The sequence below is a fragment of the Eptatretus burgeri genome, chromosome 8, assembly GCF_056783735.1.
Source record: "Eptatretus burgeri isolate ZD-2024b chromosome 8, Ebu_testis_v1, whole genome shotgun sequence".
Lineage (NCBI taxonomy): Eukaryota > Metazoa > Chordata > Myxini > Myxiniformes > Myxinidae > Eptatretus > Eptatretus burgeri.
Genome location: NC_140968.1, coordinates 78,500,912 through 78,520,887, shown reverse-complemented (window position 1 = coordinate 78,520,887; position 19,976 = coordinate 78,500,912). Strand labels below are relative to the sequence as shown.

Below are 19,976 nucleotides of genomic sequence, written 5' to 3'. Positions count from 1 at the left end.
CAATGTATTTGGTACGTTCCATAAACTCAATGTGTTTGGTGCATTCCATAAACTCGCTGTATCTGGTACGTTCCATAAACTCAATGTATTTGGTACGTTCCATAAACTAAATGTGTCTGGTACGTTCCATGAACTCAATGTATTTGGTGCGTTCCATGAACTCAATGTATTTGGTGCATTCCATAACTCAATGTATATAAAAACCCTTTCTGGCAAAAATGAGTCCTGATCGACGTCAAGCTGAACCTCACAAAGATAAAACTCGGAAGCGATAAGCCCATGCCAGCATGAGTCCTGAGGGATGTCTGCAAGTAGAACATCACAAACATGCAGCTCAGCAACGACAAACCCGTGTCAACATGAGTCCTGAGCGATGCCAAGCTGAACAGTGATAAGCCTGCGCCAACATTTCGCGTCTGTCCCAGCAGACTTGCCATGTCAGTGGTGCAAGCAATTCAGCCCCCAGAAGTCCCTATAATCTCTCTGTCTTTCTCGAGTGCAGCCTGTGGCTGCTAGTTGCATCATTGGTTGGGACACGGCTCTGCCGCTGATGCAGTGTCCCCCTTACCAGTACACTGGTGCTCATTTTGCCAACCTCGGATGGATGACAGGCTCAGTCAACCCCCTGGTGTATTTTTTAATTCAGTGGCCAACAGCGCTTGAACTCAGGGCCCAAGGATCCCAAGCCACCACCCTAACCACTAAGCCAACACCAGACTTCATCCCTGCAATAGTACCAGGATTAACGTCGCCACATCGCCCTCGATACTGTCAGGCTTTTTACAGGAACAACAGCAGACTCGCCGAGTGAACCTTCATCGGATCGCAAGACAATACGATATTGATCAGCTTGCTCACGTTGACTTTGTCATCGCAAAACATACCTTTGGTCTGAAGCAGGCACACTGTGCACACTGTCATGCTCGAATATGGATGGGCGAACGTGTTTGTGGAACTTTGAACACAACAAAGTTTGGATTATGCTGTCTCTCTGGGAAAATTCAAATCCCAGCAATACCAGATCCACCTCATTAACGACATCATCTGTTGACAGAGAATAATGCAACCAGCAAGCACTTCCACATGAAGATGTGATGATTTAATGCAACCATCTGTATGGCCACAATGAAAACCACAGACGTGACCATCCGAGGAGGAGTTGCAAACATCAGGATCAGTGGCATAGTATTTTATATGATTGGCCCATCACGCAATGTTCAAGACACAGATACAATGAGCCTTCAGAGATATTTCTCTGATGTGGAAGAACAACTTCAGCATCTACTGAAGTTTCACTCCACCCTTCACCCCCACCCCCCCAACAGCTGATGTGATGGAAACGGAAAAGAACATCTTTAGGACACTTCAACTGATTGTATATAACGCCCCAAATACCTATCTTCAGTCATTTCTGAACATTCAAGAGTTGATTGACAAAGGCACAGTGTCTCAAAACATCGCCATCACCATTCATTCATACGGACAAATGGAGAGCATGCTCGATGCTTTAACCTGCCCACCAGCAGTGGAGTTTCCATCCTTCTGCCAAATCAAGATAGAAGCAATCAAGGCAGTTTCACAGTGCTCTGCACGTACAGGGCACAAGGAGGTGGAAATTGTGGCCTGCAGCACTGCAGAGACACCCACAGGAGCTACAATCCACTCTGTTACCCGATCCTTTTCCCATATGGTACAGACGGCTTCCACCTCAGTATTCCTCTGCTTCAGATAAACGCACGGTTAAGTATACATGATCATGAAGCGTGTAAACAGTTTCAACATCATGCATCACTGCAACCACCTCTGACAGTGGCACTGCATGGACATGTGGGCCAAAATAGAAACAGGGTGCTTCGAATATCTCCGCTTCAACCAGGCCAACCTCCATGCAGAACTCTACAGTGGCATACAACCTCTACATGCTGTTCATGCTGGTCATGCTGGCTGTGCTGGATGTCGCATGGTTCTGCATGGTTCTTTTACTGGTGGTCCACAATTTATGGCTAAGCACTACCATGATGCCATGGCCATTGTACAAAAGTTCGGCAAGCCGACATTGTTCATCAGTTTCACCTGCAATGCCCAATGGGAGGATATTGTGAGCGAACTTGAACCACACCAAACAGCAGCAGATCGTCATGACATCACAGCCAGAGTGTTCAAGGTGGAGCACCAACAGCTGTGATCTGACATCAAGACTGGTGTACTTAGTGACTTGAAAGCCTCTGTCTACACCATTGAGTTCCAGAAGTGAGGCCTGCTTCATTGCCACTTCCTGTTCATTCTTCATGGTAAACAGCACACGTGGCAGGATGTGGACATGGTCATCAATGCTGAGCTACCTCATCCCACAAACTCATGTATCCAGGACCTGTTGGACTGTGTGAAGAAATTAATGGTGCATTGACCGTGTGGTGCTGTCATCCCAAACTATTCATGTCTGATCAATGCCCGCTGCTCAAAGGACTTTATAAAATATTTTGCTGCTCAAACAAAGCTCGGAGATGACTCCCATCCAACTTATCATCGAAGGTCTCCTGACAACGGTGGGCACACTACAACAATAACATTTGCCAGATAGACAATCCTCATTGACAACAGAAGCATTGCTCCATACTATCAATCCATGGCTGCTCCAGGAGTACCCTGCCCATATCAAAGTGGAATACTGTGCTTTGATCAAAGCCGTCAAATACCTGTACAAGTATCAAGTATATCTGCAAAGGTTCTGACCAGCCCACATCACCTTTGAAGCTGATGTGGACCAAGTGAGAGTAGGCATGCAGGATTGCAATGATGAGATCAGACAATACGAGCAGTGTTGCTTCATTGGAGCATCTGAGGCAACACGGAGGATTTTTGCATTCCTGCTCACCAGCTGTTGACTCACTTCCTATTCACCATCCAGATGAGCAGTGGGTGATGTTCAACCCAAATAATGCAGAGAAAGCCCTGGAAGCAGCAACCCACACAAAGCTGACGGCCTATTTTAGCAAGAATTGTGAAGATCAACAGGCACACAGCATTCTTCATTGTGACTTTCCTGAACACTTCACTTGGCAACCAGCAGTGAAGGTCTGGAGATAGCAAGCAAGACTTCCAGGGAACAAGCCTCAGACGATAGGCAGAGCTCGTGTTCTCTGTACATCCGAGCCAAGGATAAATGTTCTACCTCCGTCTCCTGCTCCACCACAAAAGTGTTGCCACAAGCTTTGAGGATCTTCAAGTGATTGATGGAAAAGTTTGTGAGACATTCAAACAATCCTGACAGCTTCTCAATCTTCTTGAAGATGACAACGAATGGTTTCAGTGTCTTGCTGAATGTGCAAGTGCACGAAGACCAGTAAGCATGAGAGGTCTGTTTGTTACTATCCTGCTGTTATGTGATCCACAGAACCACTACCTGTAGCAACAGCACCTTGACAATCTTGTGCAAGTTTTCATGACTGCCACAAGCAACAAGGTCTCACCAATGAAGCTCTTCAAGCTGGAAGCGAGAACAACTTGCTCTGTGATCTTGATGACCGACTTCAGCAGCAGAACTGCAAGACAGTTCACTTTGGCCTTCCACCATAAAATCCACACTAACACAGTCAGCTTGACCTTGCTGCCAAGGAGAAAGACCCCGTTGCCAATACCACCTTCCATGAATGTGTTCAACAGCTGAACGCTGATCAGGCTGGTGCTTTTGATGTCATTTGATGTAAAATAGACAGTAAAGATGGAGGAATTGTCTTCCTTGATGCTGCTGGTGGCACAGGCAAAACTTTCTTGCTGAACATGATTCTTGCGTATGTTCGGCAGAAGAATGGCATTGCACTTGCCACAGCTTCCTCTAGCATTGCTGTGATACTTCTCGAGCTGGGACAAATTTCACATTCATGCTTCAAACTGCCTATAACACCCTGTCAGAACTCAACGTGCAACATCTCTCCATGCGACATGAATGGACGTCTCCTGGAAGCTGCAGACATACAGACATGATGTGGGAAGAAGCATCCATGAGTCACTGACATTTGCTTGAGGTCCTGGACTGCTCACTATAGGACATCATGAAGACCAACACACTTCTTGGAGGAAAAGTACTCATTCTTACTGGTCACTTCTGTCAAATTATTTCAGTCGTTCGCCGAGGATGCAGGCCTGAGATCATCGATGTGTGCATGATAAAGTTCCCACTATGGCAGCATTGCACGAAGCTGAAACTGTGCAACAGCATGCATGTACTGAACAGCATCAAAGACCATGATGATGAGGGGCATGAGCACCTTGAAAATTAAGGCATTTGGTTGCTACAGCTTGGAGAGAGAGACTTTCCTCAAGTCTGTGGTACACCCTATGATGATGCCATTGAGTTGCCACCAAATATATGTGCATTGTTGAAGTAGGAAGTCATCAACCATGTATATGCTGGTTTGGAAGACCAAGACCAACACACAAACCCAAGCTGGCTTGGGAAACGTGCTGTGCTCACATACAAAAATGCTGATGTCGACTGATTGAATGATAGCATCATGCGGTGTCTCCCAGGTAACATGTGTGTCATCAAAAGTGCTGCCACCATTGCTGAGACAAAGCAGGTGTCCCTCCATCCAACAGAATTCCTCAGCAGCATAAATCTATCTGAACTGCCACCATGCCAGATCATGTTGAAAGTGTATGCACCAGTTATGCTCCTTTGGAACGTAGATCCCCGCACCAGACACCAGGTACATCCTGACAAATGGGCAGTTGTATGTGGCAGCAAGCCGAGTTGGAGATCCACAGCATCTGCGCATTTTTGCAGTCCAGAGCGAGTTCCATCAGCAGACATCTCCAAAATTAGTGGATCAAAACTGTGCACTCAAACAACTCACCCACAACGTTGTCTATCATGAAGTTTTGGTGTAATAGTGCTTGGCAAAATTGATAAAGGCTATCTCGAAGAATGGCAACTCCACCATCTTCCTCCTGGGTCAGAGGCATTTCTCTTATCCCATTTGCCACAGCATATAGTCATTATAGCCTACTCTTTCCTCATTCATTCTTCACTGGAATCTGATACGTCCTTACTATAACTCACGGGCCGGTGTGCGTTTGTGTGTGCGTTTGTTTGTCTCGCTACTCCTCCCACAGTTCTGCGCTGATTACATCCAGACTTGCTGCATATAATCAGTATGACTCCAATGAATGTATAGATTATTAGCTGAGATTATTAGCTTAGATTATAATATTAGATTATTTTTGCTTCATGCATGGAACCCGGATTATTAGCTTTTCTGGAATTTAAATTCCAGATAAGGTATTGTCATTGCGCACTGTCCGTCCGTCCTTCCATCCGTCTCCTATTTCGACTTCTCTGGCCCAACTGCTGAGCCAATCCGGCTGAAATTTGGCGGCAACGTTCTTCTCCTGACTGGTAATAGGAAATGCAAATCTCGTTCCGGTCACGTGACTTTAAGTGGGTCAAAATGGTCGACTTCGTAAATTTCTTCAAAACTCGTCTTCTCGAGACCCACCAGTCAGAATGCTACCAAATTTGGGTTACAACATTAGGCCAGGGTATGGATATTAAATTGTGGAGGTCATGCCGATCACTTGATCGTGTGTCAAAATGGCCGACTTCATCAATTTTTGGGAAAATTGTGTAAATTCCTTCAAAAATCTTCTTCTCCTGATCCTTCAGTCAGAATGCTACCAGATTTGGGTTACAATATTAGGATAGGGTCATGATGTTAAATTGTGGATGCCATGCTGATCACATGACCGGAAATGTGTCAAAATGGTGGTCGCGCAAATCCCTTCCAAAATCTTCTCTAGACCCACCAGTCAGAATGTTACCAAATTTGGGATGGAACATTAGGCTAGGGTAGGGATGTTAATTAACTTGCAGAAGTCATGACGATCACATGACCGAAGTGTGTCAAAATGGCCGACTTCGTCAACTTTTGGGAAAATCGCATTAATTCCTTTAAAAATCTTCTTCTCCTGATCCTTCAGTCAGAATGCTACCAGATTTGGGTTACAATATTAGGATAGGGTCATGATGTTAAATTGTGGATGCCATGACGATCACGTGACCGGAAGTGTGTCAAAATGGCCGACTTCGTCAACTTTTGGGAAAATCGCATTAATTCCTTTAAAAATCTTCTTCTCCAGACCAGTCAGTATGTTCCCAAATTTGGGTTACAACGTTAGGCCAGGGCCCAGATAACCTTCAGGTCCAGTGGTCCTGTTTTTGTTTTTGTTTTTTCTCCTACTCACACCCCAGTCTTGCAAGAGTTTGATCACCATCTGGGGTGGTAGAGTTTGTGCATCACTTGCTGAAAAAAGTATTGTCTGTGTTTTGCAATAAAACCATAATGTTGATGTGGTGTGAGTGTTAAAAGTTCTCGATGGTCTAAAATCTAAAGGGTCGAAAGGGCATAATGGTTCTGAAGGGTTTAATGGGGTCAATGGGGGTCGAAAGATTCTTAAGCTTCTGATGGAGTGCTGTGTGAAGAACATTTCTGCAGGTCCTGTCCATGTTTCCTTGGTCCCCTCATGGTTTTATTGGTTCCCCGAACGAAGTCCAACCGCCGCAAGCCCACCAGAACTCCCATATTAATGGCTTTCCAAAGAAGTGGACAAGGGCCTCACGACACTGAATTCGACAATCCATGCAATGATTCTCTAGTATTTAACACCTCCACCTCGACATTCGACAGAGGAATAGAAAGAGCACATTCCCTGTTTCCAATTGTTATGTTCACGGGGTGTATTGCATTGGTTTTTCTGTGGTTGCTGTGGTTCTCAAGATGGGTTTCTTTCTTCCTTATTTTTTTCTTGTTTTGTTTTTGATCCTTCTGCTGTCTTGTATTCCCCCTTCGAGGCCTCACGTGGTCTCGTGTGAAAAAACTGTGGATTTTTGGGGGTGGGAGAAGTTTAAAAAAAACAAAAAAAAACAGAAGAAGTGGTGATGAACAAATGAAAGCATGAGCGGGTGTGACGGGTGAACGTGAAAGGTAGGAATGAACGCAGGATGCGCGGTCTAGCTTGTGACGAGATACTGGACCTGTAAGACCTCTGAGGATTGGAGTGATCCCTTCGAGGGCTGGCTGTTTGAGGCACTGTCTGTGTTGAAGACACTGAGGCAGAGGAGAGCCTCACTGGGGAACGTTGATCGGAGAGGGAGCAGAAGCGTTTCCTCCTCCTGAGTGTCACCTGATCCGACGTGAAGCAATGTGTGGCTTCAAGGTGTTTCAGGAGTTGCTCCGATTCGTTCATTGGCAAAGTTTGAGAACACACCCAGAGAGAGGGAAGGGTGGTGTGGAGGCGTCATCTTTGTGGCCTGTGGCTGGGGCAAGGCCGCTGGAACGTCAACTCAAACAGGCCTGAATTCTTCTTCCCCCAACCTTTCTCCTTTACACATTATTTTCTTTATATCTTGGCAAATATTCCTTTGTTATTTTGCTCCCCCATCGCTCGGTCATATCTGACTGCTCAGATAGCGCAAGCACACACGGGGTACGTGTTGGTCTCCCGAGCCCACCAATCAGAACCTCCGGAGCAATAGGCGGTGCCCCGAGCCCGCCAATCAGAACCTCCAGAGCAACAGGCGGTGCCCCGAGCCCGCCAATCAGAACCTCCGGAGCAATAGGCGGTGCCCCGAGCCCTCCAATCAGAACCTCCGGAGCAATAGGCGGTGCCTCGAGCCCTCCAATCAGAACCTTCGGAGCAATAGGCGGTGCCCCGAGCCCTCCAATCAGAACCTCCGGAGCATTAGGCGGTGCCTCGAGCCCTCCAATCAGAACCTCCGGAGCAATAGGCGGTGCCCCTAGCCGCCAATCAGAACCTCCGGAGCAATTAGCGGTGCCCGAGCAGGCCAATCAGAACCTCCGGAGCAATAGGCGGTGCCTCGAGCCCTCCAATCAGAACCCCCGGAGCAATAGGCGGTGCCCCGAGCCCGCCAATCAGAACCTCCGGAGCAATAGGCGGTGCCCCTAGCCGCCAATCAGAACCTCCGGAGCAATTAGCGGTGCCCGAGCAGGCCAATCAGAACCTCCGGAGCAATAGGCGGTGCCTCGAGCCCTCCAATCAGAACCCCCGGAGCAATAGGCGGTGCCCCGAGCCCGCCAATCAGAACCTCCGGAGCAATAGGCGGTGCCTCGAGCCCTCCAATCAGAACCTTCGGAGCAATAGGCGGTGCCCCGAGCCCTCCAATCAGAACCTCCGGAGCAATAGGCGGTGCCTCGAGCCCTCCAATCAGAACCTCCGGAGCAATAGGCGGTGCCCCTAGCCGCCAATCAGAACCTCCGGAGCAATTAGCGGTGCCCGAGCAGGCCAATCAGAACCTCCGGAGCAATAGGCGGTGCCTCGAGCCCTCCAATCAGAACCCCCGGAGCAATAGGCGGTGCCCCGAGCCCGCCAATCAGAACCTCCGGAGCAATAGGCGGTGCCCTGATCCCACCAATCAGAACCTCCAGAGCAATAGGCAGTGCCCCTAGCCGCCAGTCAGAACCTCCGGAGTAATAGGCGGTGCCCTGATCCCACCAATCAGAACCTCCAGAGCAATAGGCAGTGCCCCTAGCCGCCAGTCAGAACCTCCGGAGTAATAGGCGGTGCCCCGAGCCCGCCAATCAGAACCTCCGGAGTAATAGGCGGTGCCCCGAGCAGGCCAATCAGAACCTCCGGAGCAATAGGCGGTGCCCCGAGCCCTCTAATCAGAACCTCCGGAGCAATCGGCGGTGCCCGAGCCCTCTCCCCAACGGCAAGGTCGTAACACAAGCTTCCAACCACTCAACATGCACAAACCACGTGAGGATTTTAATTTTGCACAGCAAATTGAATGAGTCCCCATTTATTTATATCGTAGGCAAGGGGCGGGTTTAAGTGAAGAAGGGATCAATTATATATATTTTTGAGTTTGGTTAATTGGGAACGAGTTTTAATTCTTGTAAGCCCCTTTAACAACTATTTGAAGCTTTGGTCATATAACGTTCTGTAGCATTCTGGTAGTTGTTATTCTTCGTAGTTTTATAAGACGTCTTTTTTTTTTTAATTCGTCATATTTTTTTTTCAACGTCAAGCCGACCGTGTAAAGTAGGCGGTGTATGCGTACGAGTTCAGTTCACCAATGCTAGTTTCTGTTTCGCTTTGTTTGTTTTTCTTGTATTTCCAAGATTACTTGTGATTGTCCTCGTCCATATGATCCGTGTCTGTAAAGTAAATATTTTATTTGTGGAACGACTTTCCGTGGTGCATTTTCCATCTCGTGGTTTCGTTCGTCCTCAGATCCTTCACTCAAACGATGCTGAGAAACTTCGTGCTGAGGCTCGGGATTCCTTCATTCGGTCGTTGCTGCCGCAGGTTTTACAAGCCAGGTATGCAGAGGTGTTTGACGTTAAACTGGTGAAACGTATGTAAGACGTTCTTTCTCGAAGAGTCAATAAACATTTATTCTTTCTATTGTCCAAGCACCAATAAGTCATTAACATGATTTTATATTTTATTATAATATTGCTCTTTCGATGTCGTTATCTCTGCTGAGGCACCGGAAGACCTTCAACTGTGAAGCATTTTCCTGATTACATGTTTTGAAAAAAAATAATAAAATGGTTTGTTACACAAATTTTGTTTCAACTGAAAGTTTCAGTTTCTTGAAATAAATGGAATAATTAAAAAAAAAAAATCAAAAGGACAATTTCGTGTACCTATTTTGATAACCGTGCTACTCGTGCAGATTACACCGTCAGGGATTATCACACAGCTTGGAATCGAGATCGGCGAACCACAGCACAGGTCCGGAAAGGACTCCCATAATTGGTTCACGAGTGCCAGCCAAAGTGACCACTATTCGTTATGTTGGGTAGTCGATCGAGTCGAAAAAAAAATATATATATATTTTTTGAGATTCGTTCTATCCATATTATCAGTATTTAAAATGGCGATTTCAGTTAATACAATGGCGATTTCGATGAAACTTGGTTGGTAGGTTCATACCATGACCGAGTTGTGTGCAAATGAGAACCGTTTCTATGGACACCACCGTTGCCTAGCAACCGGACTTTGAAATTTTAGAAAAATCATAAAAAATTTATTTTTTCGAAAAACAAAAATCGGGCCACGAGCGACTGTGGGCAGTACATTCAGCCATATTATCAAAAATTTTCAGCCGGATCCTATGAAAACTGTCGGAGAAGATAGACTTTGAATGAACCCTGGTCAAAAACAATAAAAAAACGAAGTTCGTTATATCTCATAGACTATGAGATATACATGAAACTGGTATGGTAGGTTCATGGTATGTCCTAGTTATGTGTGAGAAAGAACCGTTGCTATGGACCCCTCCGTTGCCGAGCAACGGCCGAAAAACCTCTAAATGTGGGGGTATTTTAACGAAAAAACAATCTGCAGCATTAACCCTTGAAGCTAGAATCATGAATTTTCTTCTGCTTAATCCTCAGGTCATTCCCCATCGAACGGGCCCATCGCGTCAGGTCGCGCTATCTTCGACTTTGTTCTGCGCTCGAGTAACGTGATATTCGGCTTACATTATCTCAAAGACCATATGAGGTGCATGGTACAAAAAAAGTAAATAAAATGGTTCTGAAACAGTGAAATCGTATTCCACTTACTGCATGAAAGTAAAATTACTACTGATACTCTGCATCAGTTCCTTTCTCAAACACACCCACCCCAACATGTCGCGCAGAGCGCGGGTTATGCTAGTAACAATTTATGGAAGACTTAAAACTTGAACAGTCACAAATGTCACTAGAATGAAGTCATTGGTATATCACGAATCCTTATGCTTCTCAAGCAAAGTTGAAAGATGGCAAAAGGGTCCACCAGGAATGACTCAATATATAGTAGGGGTCAAAAAAGAGGGATTTTTTTTTAAACCAATGACCTTAAGTCCCCACCCCCCTGGGGCATGAACCAGGGGTCAAATCCAAAAAAATCTTTACATATTTCATGCATCCTCCGATATGTTTAAAAATGTACCTAAAATTACATTTTTGGGGGTTTGACCTTTTGACCCTGCCCCAGGCGGCGGGGCAAGAAATTATACTGCTCTTGCACCTTTGTGCCACGTGGTAATCATAACAACGAAGTTTGGTGAATTTCTGTGCAACTGTTTAGGAGGAGATAACGTGACAGAAAGACAGACTGACAGATGGAGCTGATTACCCCCCCCCCCCAGTTTTCTTTTCAAAAAGCATGGGGGATAATATGGCCGTTTCAGATTTGACCATATCACCAAATTAAACATCACATGTGACCTTACAAAGCCACACTAATTCAATTTAAATTGTCAAATCTGTTTGTTTCATCTCTACCAAACTTATTATTGCCTGCAATAATATCATGATGACAATTCTGGGAACAAGTTGAACTTGGTGCTTATCTATACAGCACCAAAAAACATCTCCCCCCCCCACCAGAGTGTAGCCTTTCTGTTGTGAATTCCCAACCTCTTGGACATCCTAGTAGTTGTGGGTCCTTCGGTTCATATAGGGCCTTGGTTCGTGACATGAGTTGTGTTTGCATGACGTATTTTATAGTGGCCATTTCGGTCAGATCTGAATTTACAGACTTTGTTTGATGATGTTTATTATAAAGGCTGCTTTTATTATATTACTGTTGGATTGAGATCAAGTGTGAATTTACTGCCCAAGGTTGATGTCATGTTGTTCTATTTCTCCAGGAAGGAAGCGTTTTTACAAGAATGTGTCCATCACTTATTCAGAAGGTTAGTGTGTTGTCGCCTGGGCGGCCCCCACCCAAATGTACTTGTTCACTATTCAGGCGGGAACTGTACGTGCTGGGATATAATGACTTTGCAGATGGTCGGATACTGTCAATTGCACGAACTTTGCCCGAACCTATGCTCTAATACGCCGGTTCTCAAACTCAAGAGTATCATCAATTTAGCCTTCCAGGGATCACAATGAAACCCAAGCATTTATACAGGGCATGAGGACACGGATTGAAATCACCAACACAATACTTGTCAAACAAAGAAACTCACCCCCCCCCCCCAGATATGGCACCACACACACACAACATTCATGAACTTTGAACCACGCAAGGGAGAGGAAAAAATTTGGCACATGGCACCCAAGGCAGGCAAAGGGAAGCTGCAGGAAAGAGGAGAGCGAAAACTCAGAGCTGAGCTGATCCTGGCATCAGAGGCGTGCTTTCTACGCCTCCATGACGAAGTCGCTGGAGGTTTCCCCCTTTGGGGTTGTCTGTCACCCCGATAACTTGAGAGCGGCTTAAGGGATCTAAGTCAAACTTAGTACAAGTATGTTCGGTTAACTGATTAGATTATGGAATCAAGAGGTCAAAGGTCAGAGGTCCCATGAGATAAAAGTTCTGTTACTGTGCTAATTTGTAAACCAGGGATGAGATTTTGATCAAACTTGGTGTAAGTATATATTGAGATTGAAAGATTAACTGATTAGATTTTGGCATCGAGAGGGCAAAACTCAGAGGTCATGTCTGGTAAAAATGTGATATTGAGAACAGCTGAAGGGAGTTGAATTTAAACTTGGTACAATTATGTATAAACCTCAATCAGTGCATCCATCTATGCTAGATAATTTGTACTAAAAAGGTCAAGGGTCAGAGGTCACATTAAAACTCCTGTCAATGTGATGCCATTTGCTATGGGATTTGAACTAAATCAAGTGAATGTACCATGATGCATATTATACAGCTTACATCATGGGTAAAACTTCTTCCATATTTTATGGAAGTCCATGTTTTTGTAACGACCCATGCGGAGGTTTCCGTATGTTCGTCCTCGGAAAAGGATGCCGTGATTATCGGGAATTGAGGTGTTCTTCCGATATGCTCATTCGTTTCTTAACCCATTTCATCCAGAGAGGGTGCAATGCTAATGCAACATGACCATGATGATGTGAATTGCTCCCATGGTAGTTTTTAATGAGGTATTTTTGAAGAAGTTAGCTGGATACAAAAGCGTGCAACTGCGTTACCATGATCAGATGTCCGCCAGACAGGAGAACGTCTGTCTTTGTTGGTAAATATGGAATTGGCATCCATTGCTAGGTTTTATTTATTTATTTATTTTCCCCCCCCCCCCCCCCATCGCTGTTCCTTCCTATATGAACTTCACCAAAAATACCAAAGTGCCATCTTTACATTGCACAAAGTAAAGATGAGATTCTGCTGCAAAACCTGATAATGTCTGTTGGTCGTGAAGAAGTTTGTGACCATATCGATTCGTGACCAATAAATCTCACATGGCAAGTGACCTGCATTTTTGGGGTTTCACCCGTTTTCTTTCTTTAAACCCGCAGACCCGTTTTAATATCATTAAAACCCGGATTGGATGGAAAGTACGAACAATTTCAAAAACACAATGTTTAGTTTCCATTCCACTTGCATGGATTCACACACACTGACAGATCTGTTGCAACCTTTATCCGATATGCAATGTATCGCTCTCGTCTGATCATTGGCTGAGTGACGTCGTGAGCTTTACTTAAGCAACTAATTCCTTCAATCCTCATCCGTACGCTTTGTTACTTCCTCTTGTCTACCATTTGTCGTCGCCCCAAATCAATCGGTTGGCCTATTTGCTTTCCAATTCACTCTTCGACTTCTCACTGTGATATTTGTCAGTACTTTCGAGTATTTTGAATGGTTGGATTCGATTCGGGTTGTTTTCATTCATATACAGGATGTCCACAAATTACCGTTCCAAATTCGAACCTTAATTAAAAAAGAAATGACTGAAATGGGACACAATGATGTGGTTTGATGCTTGTGAATGAATGAACATTTTCAGTGTTGTTATCAAGATTTATCAAGATCATCACATTGCATTCATCACCATTTATCGTCACTTGGTCTCCATAAACGAGGCAACACTGCTCTTTATTGTGGGGATGCTATTTGCAGTAAATGTGACATCACGCGTCACAGGCGATAACTGGAAATGAAAAAAGTCAATAAAACTTTGAGAAGTGTGTGTGTGTGTGTGTGTGTGTGTGTGTGTGTGTGTGTGTGTGTGTGTGTGTGTGTGTGTGTGTGTGTGTGTGTGTGTGTGTGTGTGTGTGTTGTCTTACTTGGAACCTCCTTATTATTACTGATTAGTCAACATATCGAATTCCGTTTTTACCATGTTTGGTAAACCCCTGTAGCATTGTTTTATGGCCACATGGTTCCCTGCAATTTATTTTTCATAGGGCTGTGAATTTCAAGTGGTATTTGCAAAAAAAAAACACAACTTGGGTGTCAAGTTAGACAAATAGTCAAAATGAAAACAATTTTTGTTTTCAAATATATATATATATATATATATATATATATATATATATATATATATATATATATATATATATATATATATATATATATATATATATATATATATATATATATATATAATCTGGTCGCAAATCTGCGTCCACAGCATGCAAAGGGTTAAAAAAAAAAGAAAAAAGTGCCCTGCTTTCGATTCCTACTCACCCGTTTTTGTCGCCTTCCACTTGCCATGTATGATAAATCGTAACAACGAACTTTAACGGAGGAGGAAGCCATTTGGCCCATCACACCTGTGCTGCATCACCATTAAAAAACCCGTCAGGCCGTCGACTTGGTTTCATCAGTGTGGATGAAAAAAGTGTGGCAGGCACAGGACTGGAGCGTGATAAATGCAATGAATCAATATTTTGAATCAATATGTGTGATGAATGAATCAATATTTTAAAAACTCTTGTACATTACAACTTGCCACTTTCCCGTATACACGTGGCAAAGTGTGTGTTTACTGACCCCGCTCTGGGTTTGCACCATGAGCAAGAATGATACAGGTAAACCCCTCCATTACATGACACGTGAGTTTAAAGTGCTCGTGAATGCTCTGGTTTTGCTCGTTGAACGTGATTCAGGGAAACCGTTCTGGTACGTGACACCCCCCCCCCCTTTATAAAGCACATGTATTAAAAGTCCTGCAAAGGTATGTGGTATTCATTATTCACTGCTTTTATGACAACAAAATGCTGTACCAACTAACTGAAAACAAGCTCAAATGAGCTAAGATCCTCGTTCTCTTAATGATGACGTCATAAAAACGAATATGATGTCATTGTGATGTATCGGGTTTGCGATAAATTATCTGCGCTGATGCCCGGCTTGATTCCCGCAAACAAAATTCAAACAGCTTGCTTAGTTTCGAAGATAATGGTATAGGCAATTTCCATTAGCGGCGATATTATGACGTCAACTTTTTTTCTCGGAAAAATTTCCAAAATCGGAGATGGTTACTGCCTGCGCGTGGGCTTTCTGCATATACATGGCAAGTTTCACGAAGATCCGATGAAAAAAAAAATAGGAATGACATCATAAAAATTGATATGATGTCATAGTGATGTATCATATGTGCGGTAATTCATCTCTGCTAATTCCCTGTTCGATTCCTGCAAACAGAATTCAAAAAGCTTGCCTAGTTTCAGAGATAATGTTTTCGGCGATTTCCATTAGCGGAGATATTTTGACGTCATAACTTTTTTTTCTAGGAGGAATTATCAAAATCGGAGATGGTTACTGTCTGCGCAGGGTATTTTTACATATGTACATGAAGTTTCAGGAAGATTCGATGAAAACTGTAGGCTGTGAAACAAAAAAGTCCACAAGAAGAATATGAAGAACAACAACGTGAGTAAGACTTCGAGATACTCCACGAGGATCTAATAATGTTCCCAGCAATGGATGTTTAGGTGAAATTAAAAAAGATTATTCCCCAAATCTCACTTTCATTTGCATTGTTTTATTTTTGTTGCACTTTGGACAGGATCATCCCAAAAATGCATATTTTGACATCAATATTTGAAATTTTTCCCAGGGGGTGAATGCCCCAGGACCCTACTAGTAGGAAGTCTTTTTTCTCATTGCTTTTCTTTTTTCAAAAGTTTTGCAGTTTCACCCATGTTAGATATTGAGGTTTTGTGTCAAAGTTAGAGTGGGCAGAGGCATATAGGTCGATATTGCAATGCCAAATTATTTATCGTTATCCCAAGTCTGCAACCCCCCCCCCCCCACTCACATTCCTGCCACTCCCAGGCCAACAAATCTCCAGTCACAGGTTCTTTCAACCCTGATGGTTCCACCATTCATTGCTTTTGGAGAGCTCACAGCTGAGCTGGTCCCAGCATCAGAGGGAAGCTTTCTATGCCTCCGCGCCGAGGGGCGGCTCTCTCCGCTCCTGACACAGCAGAGCAATCAATGACCCAGTGACGGACAGGGAATGCCCCATGGGCCACCTCCCCCTTGCTGGACAGCTGGGAAGAAGGGCGTCTCCGTGTGTGTGTGTGTGTGTGTGTGTGTGTGTGTGTGTGTGTGTGTGTGTGTGTGTGTGTGTGTGTGTGTGTGTGTGCGTGCGTGTGTGTGTGTGTGTGTGTGTGTGTGTGTGTGTGTGTGTGTGTGTGTGTGTGTGTGTGTGTGTGTGTGTGTGTGTGTGTGTGTGTGTGTGTGTGTGTGTGTGTGTGTGTGTGTGTGTGTGTGTGCGTGCGTGTGTGTGAAAGCACCATCTCACCCCATTCACTTGCACAGCCTCGCCCAGTTCGACATGAGAGAATGCGTGAGCAGGATGTCCTGAACCTGTCAATGAACAAGGCCTGTTTCTCTTGTGGGTTGTACCACAGACAACTTAACTCCAACACATGTCCTTGAAATAGGGTTCAAAAAGTCCCAATAATTAGGTGAAACTTCTGGTTCAGGGACTTTCCATGTGGATGGTGAAATCTGTGCTTACATGTTCCACCTCATGCTTCATTATCCAATCCTTTATCATTTAAAGTACTTTTAAAATTAAATACTGCACTGTATACAAAATTACTTTCTTCAGGTGTGGGGTTTGGGGGGGGATGATTGTAGAATTTGTAATTCCAGGTTTTGAGGGGTTTTTTTTTTTTAGCAGTCGAGTATCTTTCAATCGCCTTTGGATTTCAGTTGATTCTGCATTAATTGACCACTCTACATTTACCATTGCTTGGCCATTTCTAGAACCTTGTGTTAAGTCTTGTGTATATGAATCAACAAATAACATTTTTAATGTCCATTTCATTCCTGGTTAGGAAAATCATTTGTACGGTTCATGCCCCCTCATTAAACCTCATCCATTGTCGAACGTTGTGCTCAAACCAGTCATCATATGGCTGTTTGTGAGTTTCGGCCTCCTGTGATGTTTGCAGGAAAGGGCTATGAGATTAATGTGGATCGATTGAAATTGAGAACTCCCCAGGGCCAAGTGCTTTGCCTACCCAGCGAGCCTTTGGCTATTGCTGTAGCCACAGAGTGGGACCTGCAGAAAGATGTCATTCGTTTGGACACCATGCACCTGGTAAGGACATGCACACTCACTGTTTTTACATTTCAAAGCAACTCGCACCATGTGCTGGAAATTTGAAGCTTTGCTGACACATTTATTTTAATGTTTTTTGAACAGAGTGCCCTGTGCAACACTGCGCAAGATAACCCATCCCAGAGGAAGTCTGAGCAGGTCATCGCTGCTGCTCTCAGGTTCTTTGAAACGGACACGATATGGTGCGTACTTTATGAATGATGGTAAAGGCTCATTAAAAGAGCTTGACAACTAATGACAGCTGAGAGACCTATTGACAAAATGGTACTGTAGTGAGATACTTGCTTACAAGGGGCAAATAGACAAACAGACCTGTTAGCATAGATGGAATGGCAAAGTCAGTGAGAGCGTTAGGTCAGTCAACCTTTATGGGAGGCAGTTTCAGATGTGGTGGGAAGGAAACGTATTGGAAGAATGTCGGTGGGCAGCCTCGAGTGAAGGTTATGATTTATCACAACAGAATACTGTGGACTAACAAAACGGAGCATATACAAAGATGTATGGGTTATTCATTGGCAGGAATGGACAAATGTCTTGCAATCTTTGATTTAAAAAAATTAACACTACCAGGCAGGTATCCCCAGTTAATCTGTCAGAAGAACTCAGCTTTTGGAGGAGCAAAGTACTGTATGCCTTTGGTCTCTTCAAACTGAAACTTGAAACTTCTCTCTACCTCCCCTGTCCTTTCTTCCTCCAAGTCTTCCTTTTATTTTTTTCCCCTTTACCCTATATTCTGTTCGTTTTCCTGTCCAACCCTCCTCTTGTTACCTCCGCCACCGAAGGCGAAGGAGATCATGTTTTCACCCCCTCTCTGTCTGTCTTTTTGTTTGTGTGCAGGATATCTCAATAAATTGTGGATGGATCCAGATGAAATTTTGTGGGCAGGTTGGTTGTGTGACAAGGATGAACTGATTCGATTTTGGTGACGATCTGGATCCGGATCTGACTACTAGAATCTTTTTTTTTTTAGTGATTCTTCACCATTGAGAGATATGGCCAAAAATGATATATAGCACGATATCTCAAAAAGTTATGGACGGATTCGCCAGAAACTTGGTGGACACGTTGGGTGGATGACAAGGAAGAATTTATATAATTTTGTAGTAGGGTCAATATGCTGACGAACCCTAAAAAATTTGCAAGAAAACGTTTTATGGTGTTTTTCAGTAGTGTTTGGCCCAGAGAACAACATATCAAAAGTGGGCCAAAATTGGACCATCAGAAAGGGTGTAAATATGATGTCAAAAAAGATGTCCGCCATTAGAGCAAAATACCTAATATCTATGCATACCTTTGAAACAAACAGTTCTCAACCATTTTAAAAGTGACAATTAACGATAAAACTTATTACCTTATAAGTACCAAAACATGTGAGGTTGCTGGGAGTGTCCCAAAGTCGCATCATGACGTCATCCATTGTGCCATGACGTCATTCATTGTGTCATGATGTCATTATGTAATTTTATGTGATTTCATGGAAACTTCCAAATTTATGAAAACATGTTCACAAAAATAGTTTTCATCCTGTTTGATGACCAGATGACATCATAAATTCAATGGTGATGCCAAGATCGTGATGCCACAACCATACCTTTTACTAAGGCGCAGTCTTGTACACACAAAAACAACAGCCATGGAGACCAATGTGTTCAATTTCTTTGAAATAATACCTGGGTAGTTGGTACCAAGGAAGTCATTCCAGTTGAGACACCCATTAGTGCTTTAGCAAAAAAAAAGTCAGCATATTCGTCCTCGTTTTCATCTAAAATGGGTGCATGGTTCGTATTTTCACAGTTGCCATCTTGGCAAGGTCCACAAGCCCCTGTGCACTCAAGTCCGTACTTCTTACAACTACATCCAAGTGTATTGCATCCAGCCGAGCAGTTGCAGTGAATCATTTTTGGCAGAATATCAGGAGCAGGGTTGTTTGTTCCCTTGAATGTCCAAGCCCCATTTTGTAATGTCCATGTTATCACTGCGGCCCATCCATACCATGACTTGAAGATAAGTTCGTCTTGAGTGCTGTTTTGTAGCTGAAGTTGTGTGGGGCAATTTCTCTGGCGTTACGAATGTCTTTGCTGTCACCACTTTTTTTGCAGAGGTAACTGTGTCGCAATGATGCTGGAGAGTCAGACGTTTTCCCATTAAACAATGACACCATTGACTTGCAGCCAGCACTTTCTACAGCATCTTGATCCATATTTGGAGCACAGAAAATCTTTGAACAGGAATGCAACACAGAATCACCTTTGATGAGTTTTTGGAACACTGATTTTTTCCCAACCCCAAAGATTCTAGAAGTAGTATCACATCCAGTAAAGGCATGGGCAAACAACAAATCAGTACAAACATCATCTCCGAGTTACTGCTTCAAAACCTTTATATTGTAGACATTTGGTTTCCCTTTATCTGACCGAAAATAAGTTCTTTAATATCCATTTTCCCATGATAGAGAAGCAATATTAGAAGATCTGTATCTTCTCCGATAAGCGTAGTTGATTTGAAAGTGGACATTGTGACAGCTGCTTTCACTATATCCACATCTGCATCCCCCTCTGCCTGGACAACATGGCAGCCTTTTTGCTTCAGGCATGCTGATATCATATCAATAAGTGACTTT

The 19,976-nt window shown here is 43.9% G+C and overlaps 1 protein-coding gene across 7 annotated transcripts in view; it reads left to right on the top strand.

Annotated features, from left to right (window-relative positions):
- Window positions 1–19,976, top strand: part of ATPAF2 (ATP synthase mitochondrial F1 complex assembly factor 2) — a 204,771-nt gene that overhangs the window by 138,200 nt on the left and 46,595 nt on the right. For 5 of the 7 annotated variants that reach the window (XM_085892724.1, XM_085892722.1, XM_085892720.1 and 2 more), the window contains 4 exons: window positions 9,253–9,341; window positions 11,669–11,713; window positions 17,187–17,335; window positions 17,441–17,538. In XM_085892724.1, coding sequence (XP_085748850.1) covers window positions 9,269–9,341; window positions 11,669–11,713; window positions 17,187–17,335; window positions 17,441–17,538 — 365 coding nt within the window. In that variant the 5' untranslated portion in view covers window positions 9,253–9,268. The remainder of the gene's footprint in view (window positions 1–9,252; window positions 9,342–11,668; window positions 11,714–17,186; window positions 17,336–17,440; window positions 17,539–19,976) is intronic. The other 2 variants (XM_085892717.1, XM_085892718.1) reach the window with 2 other exon arrangements.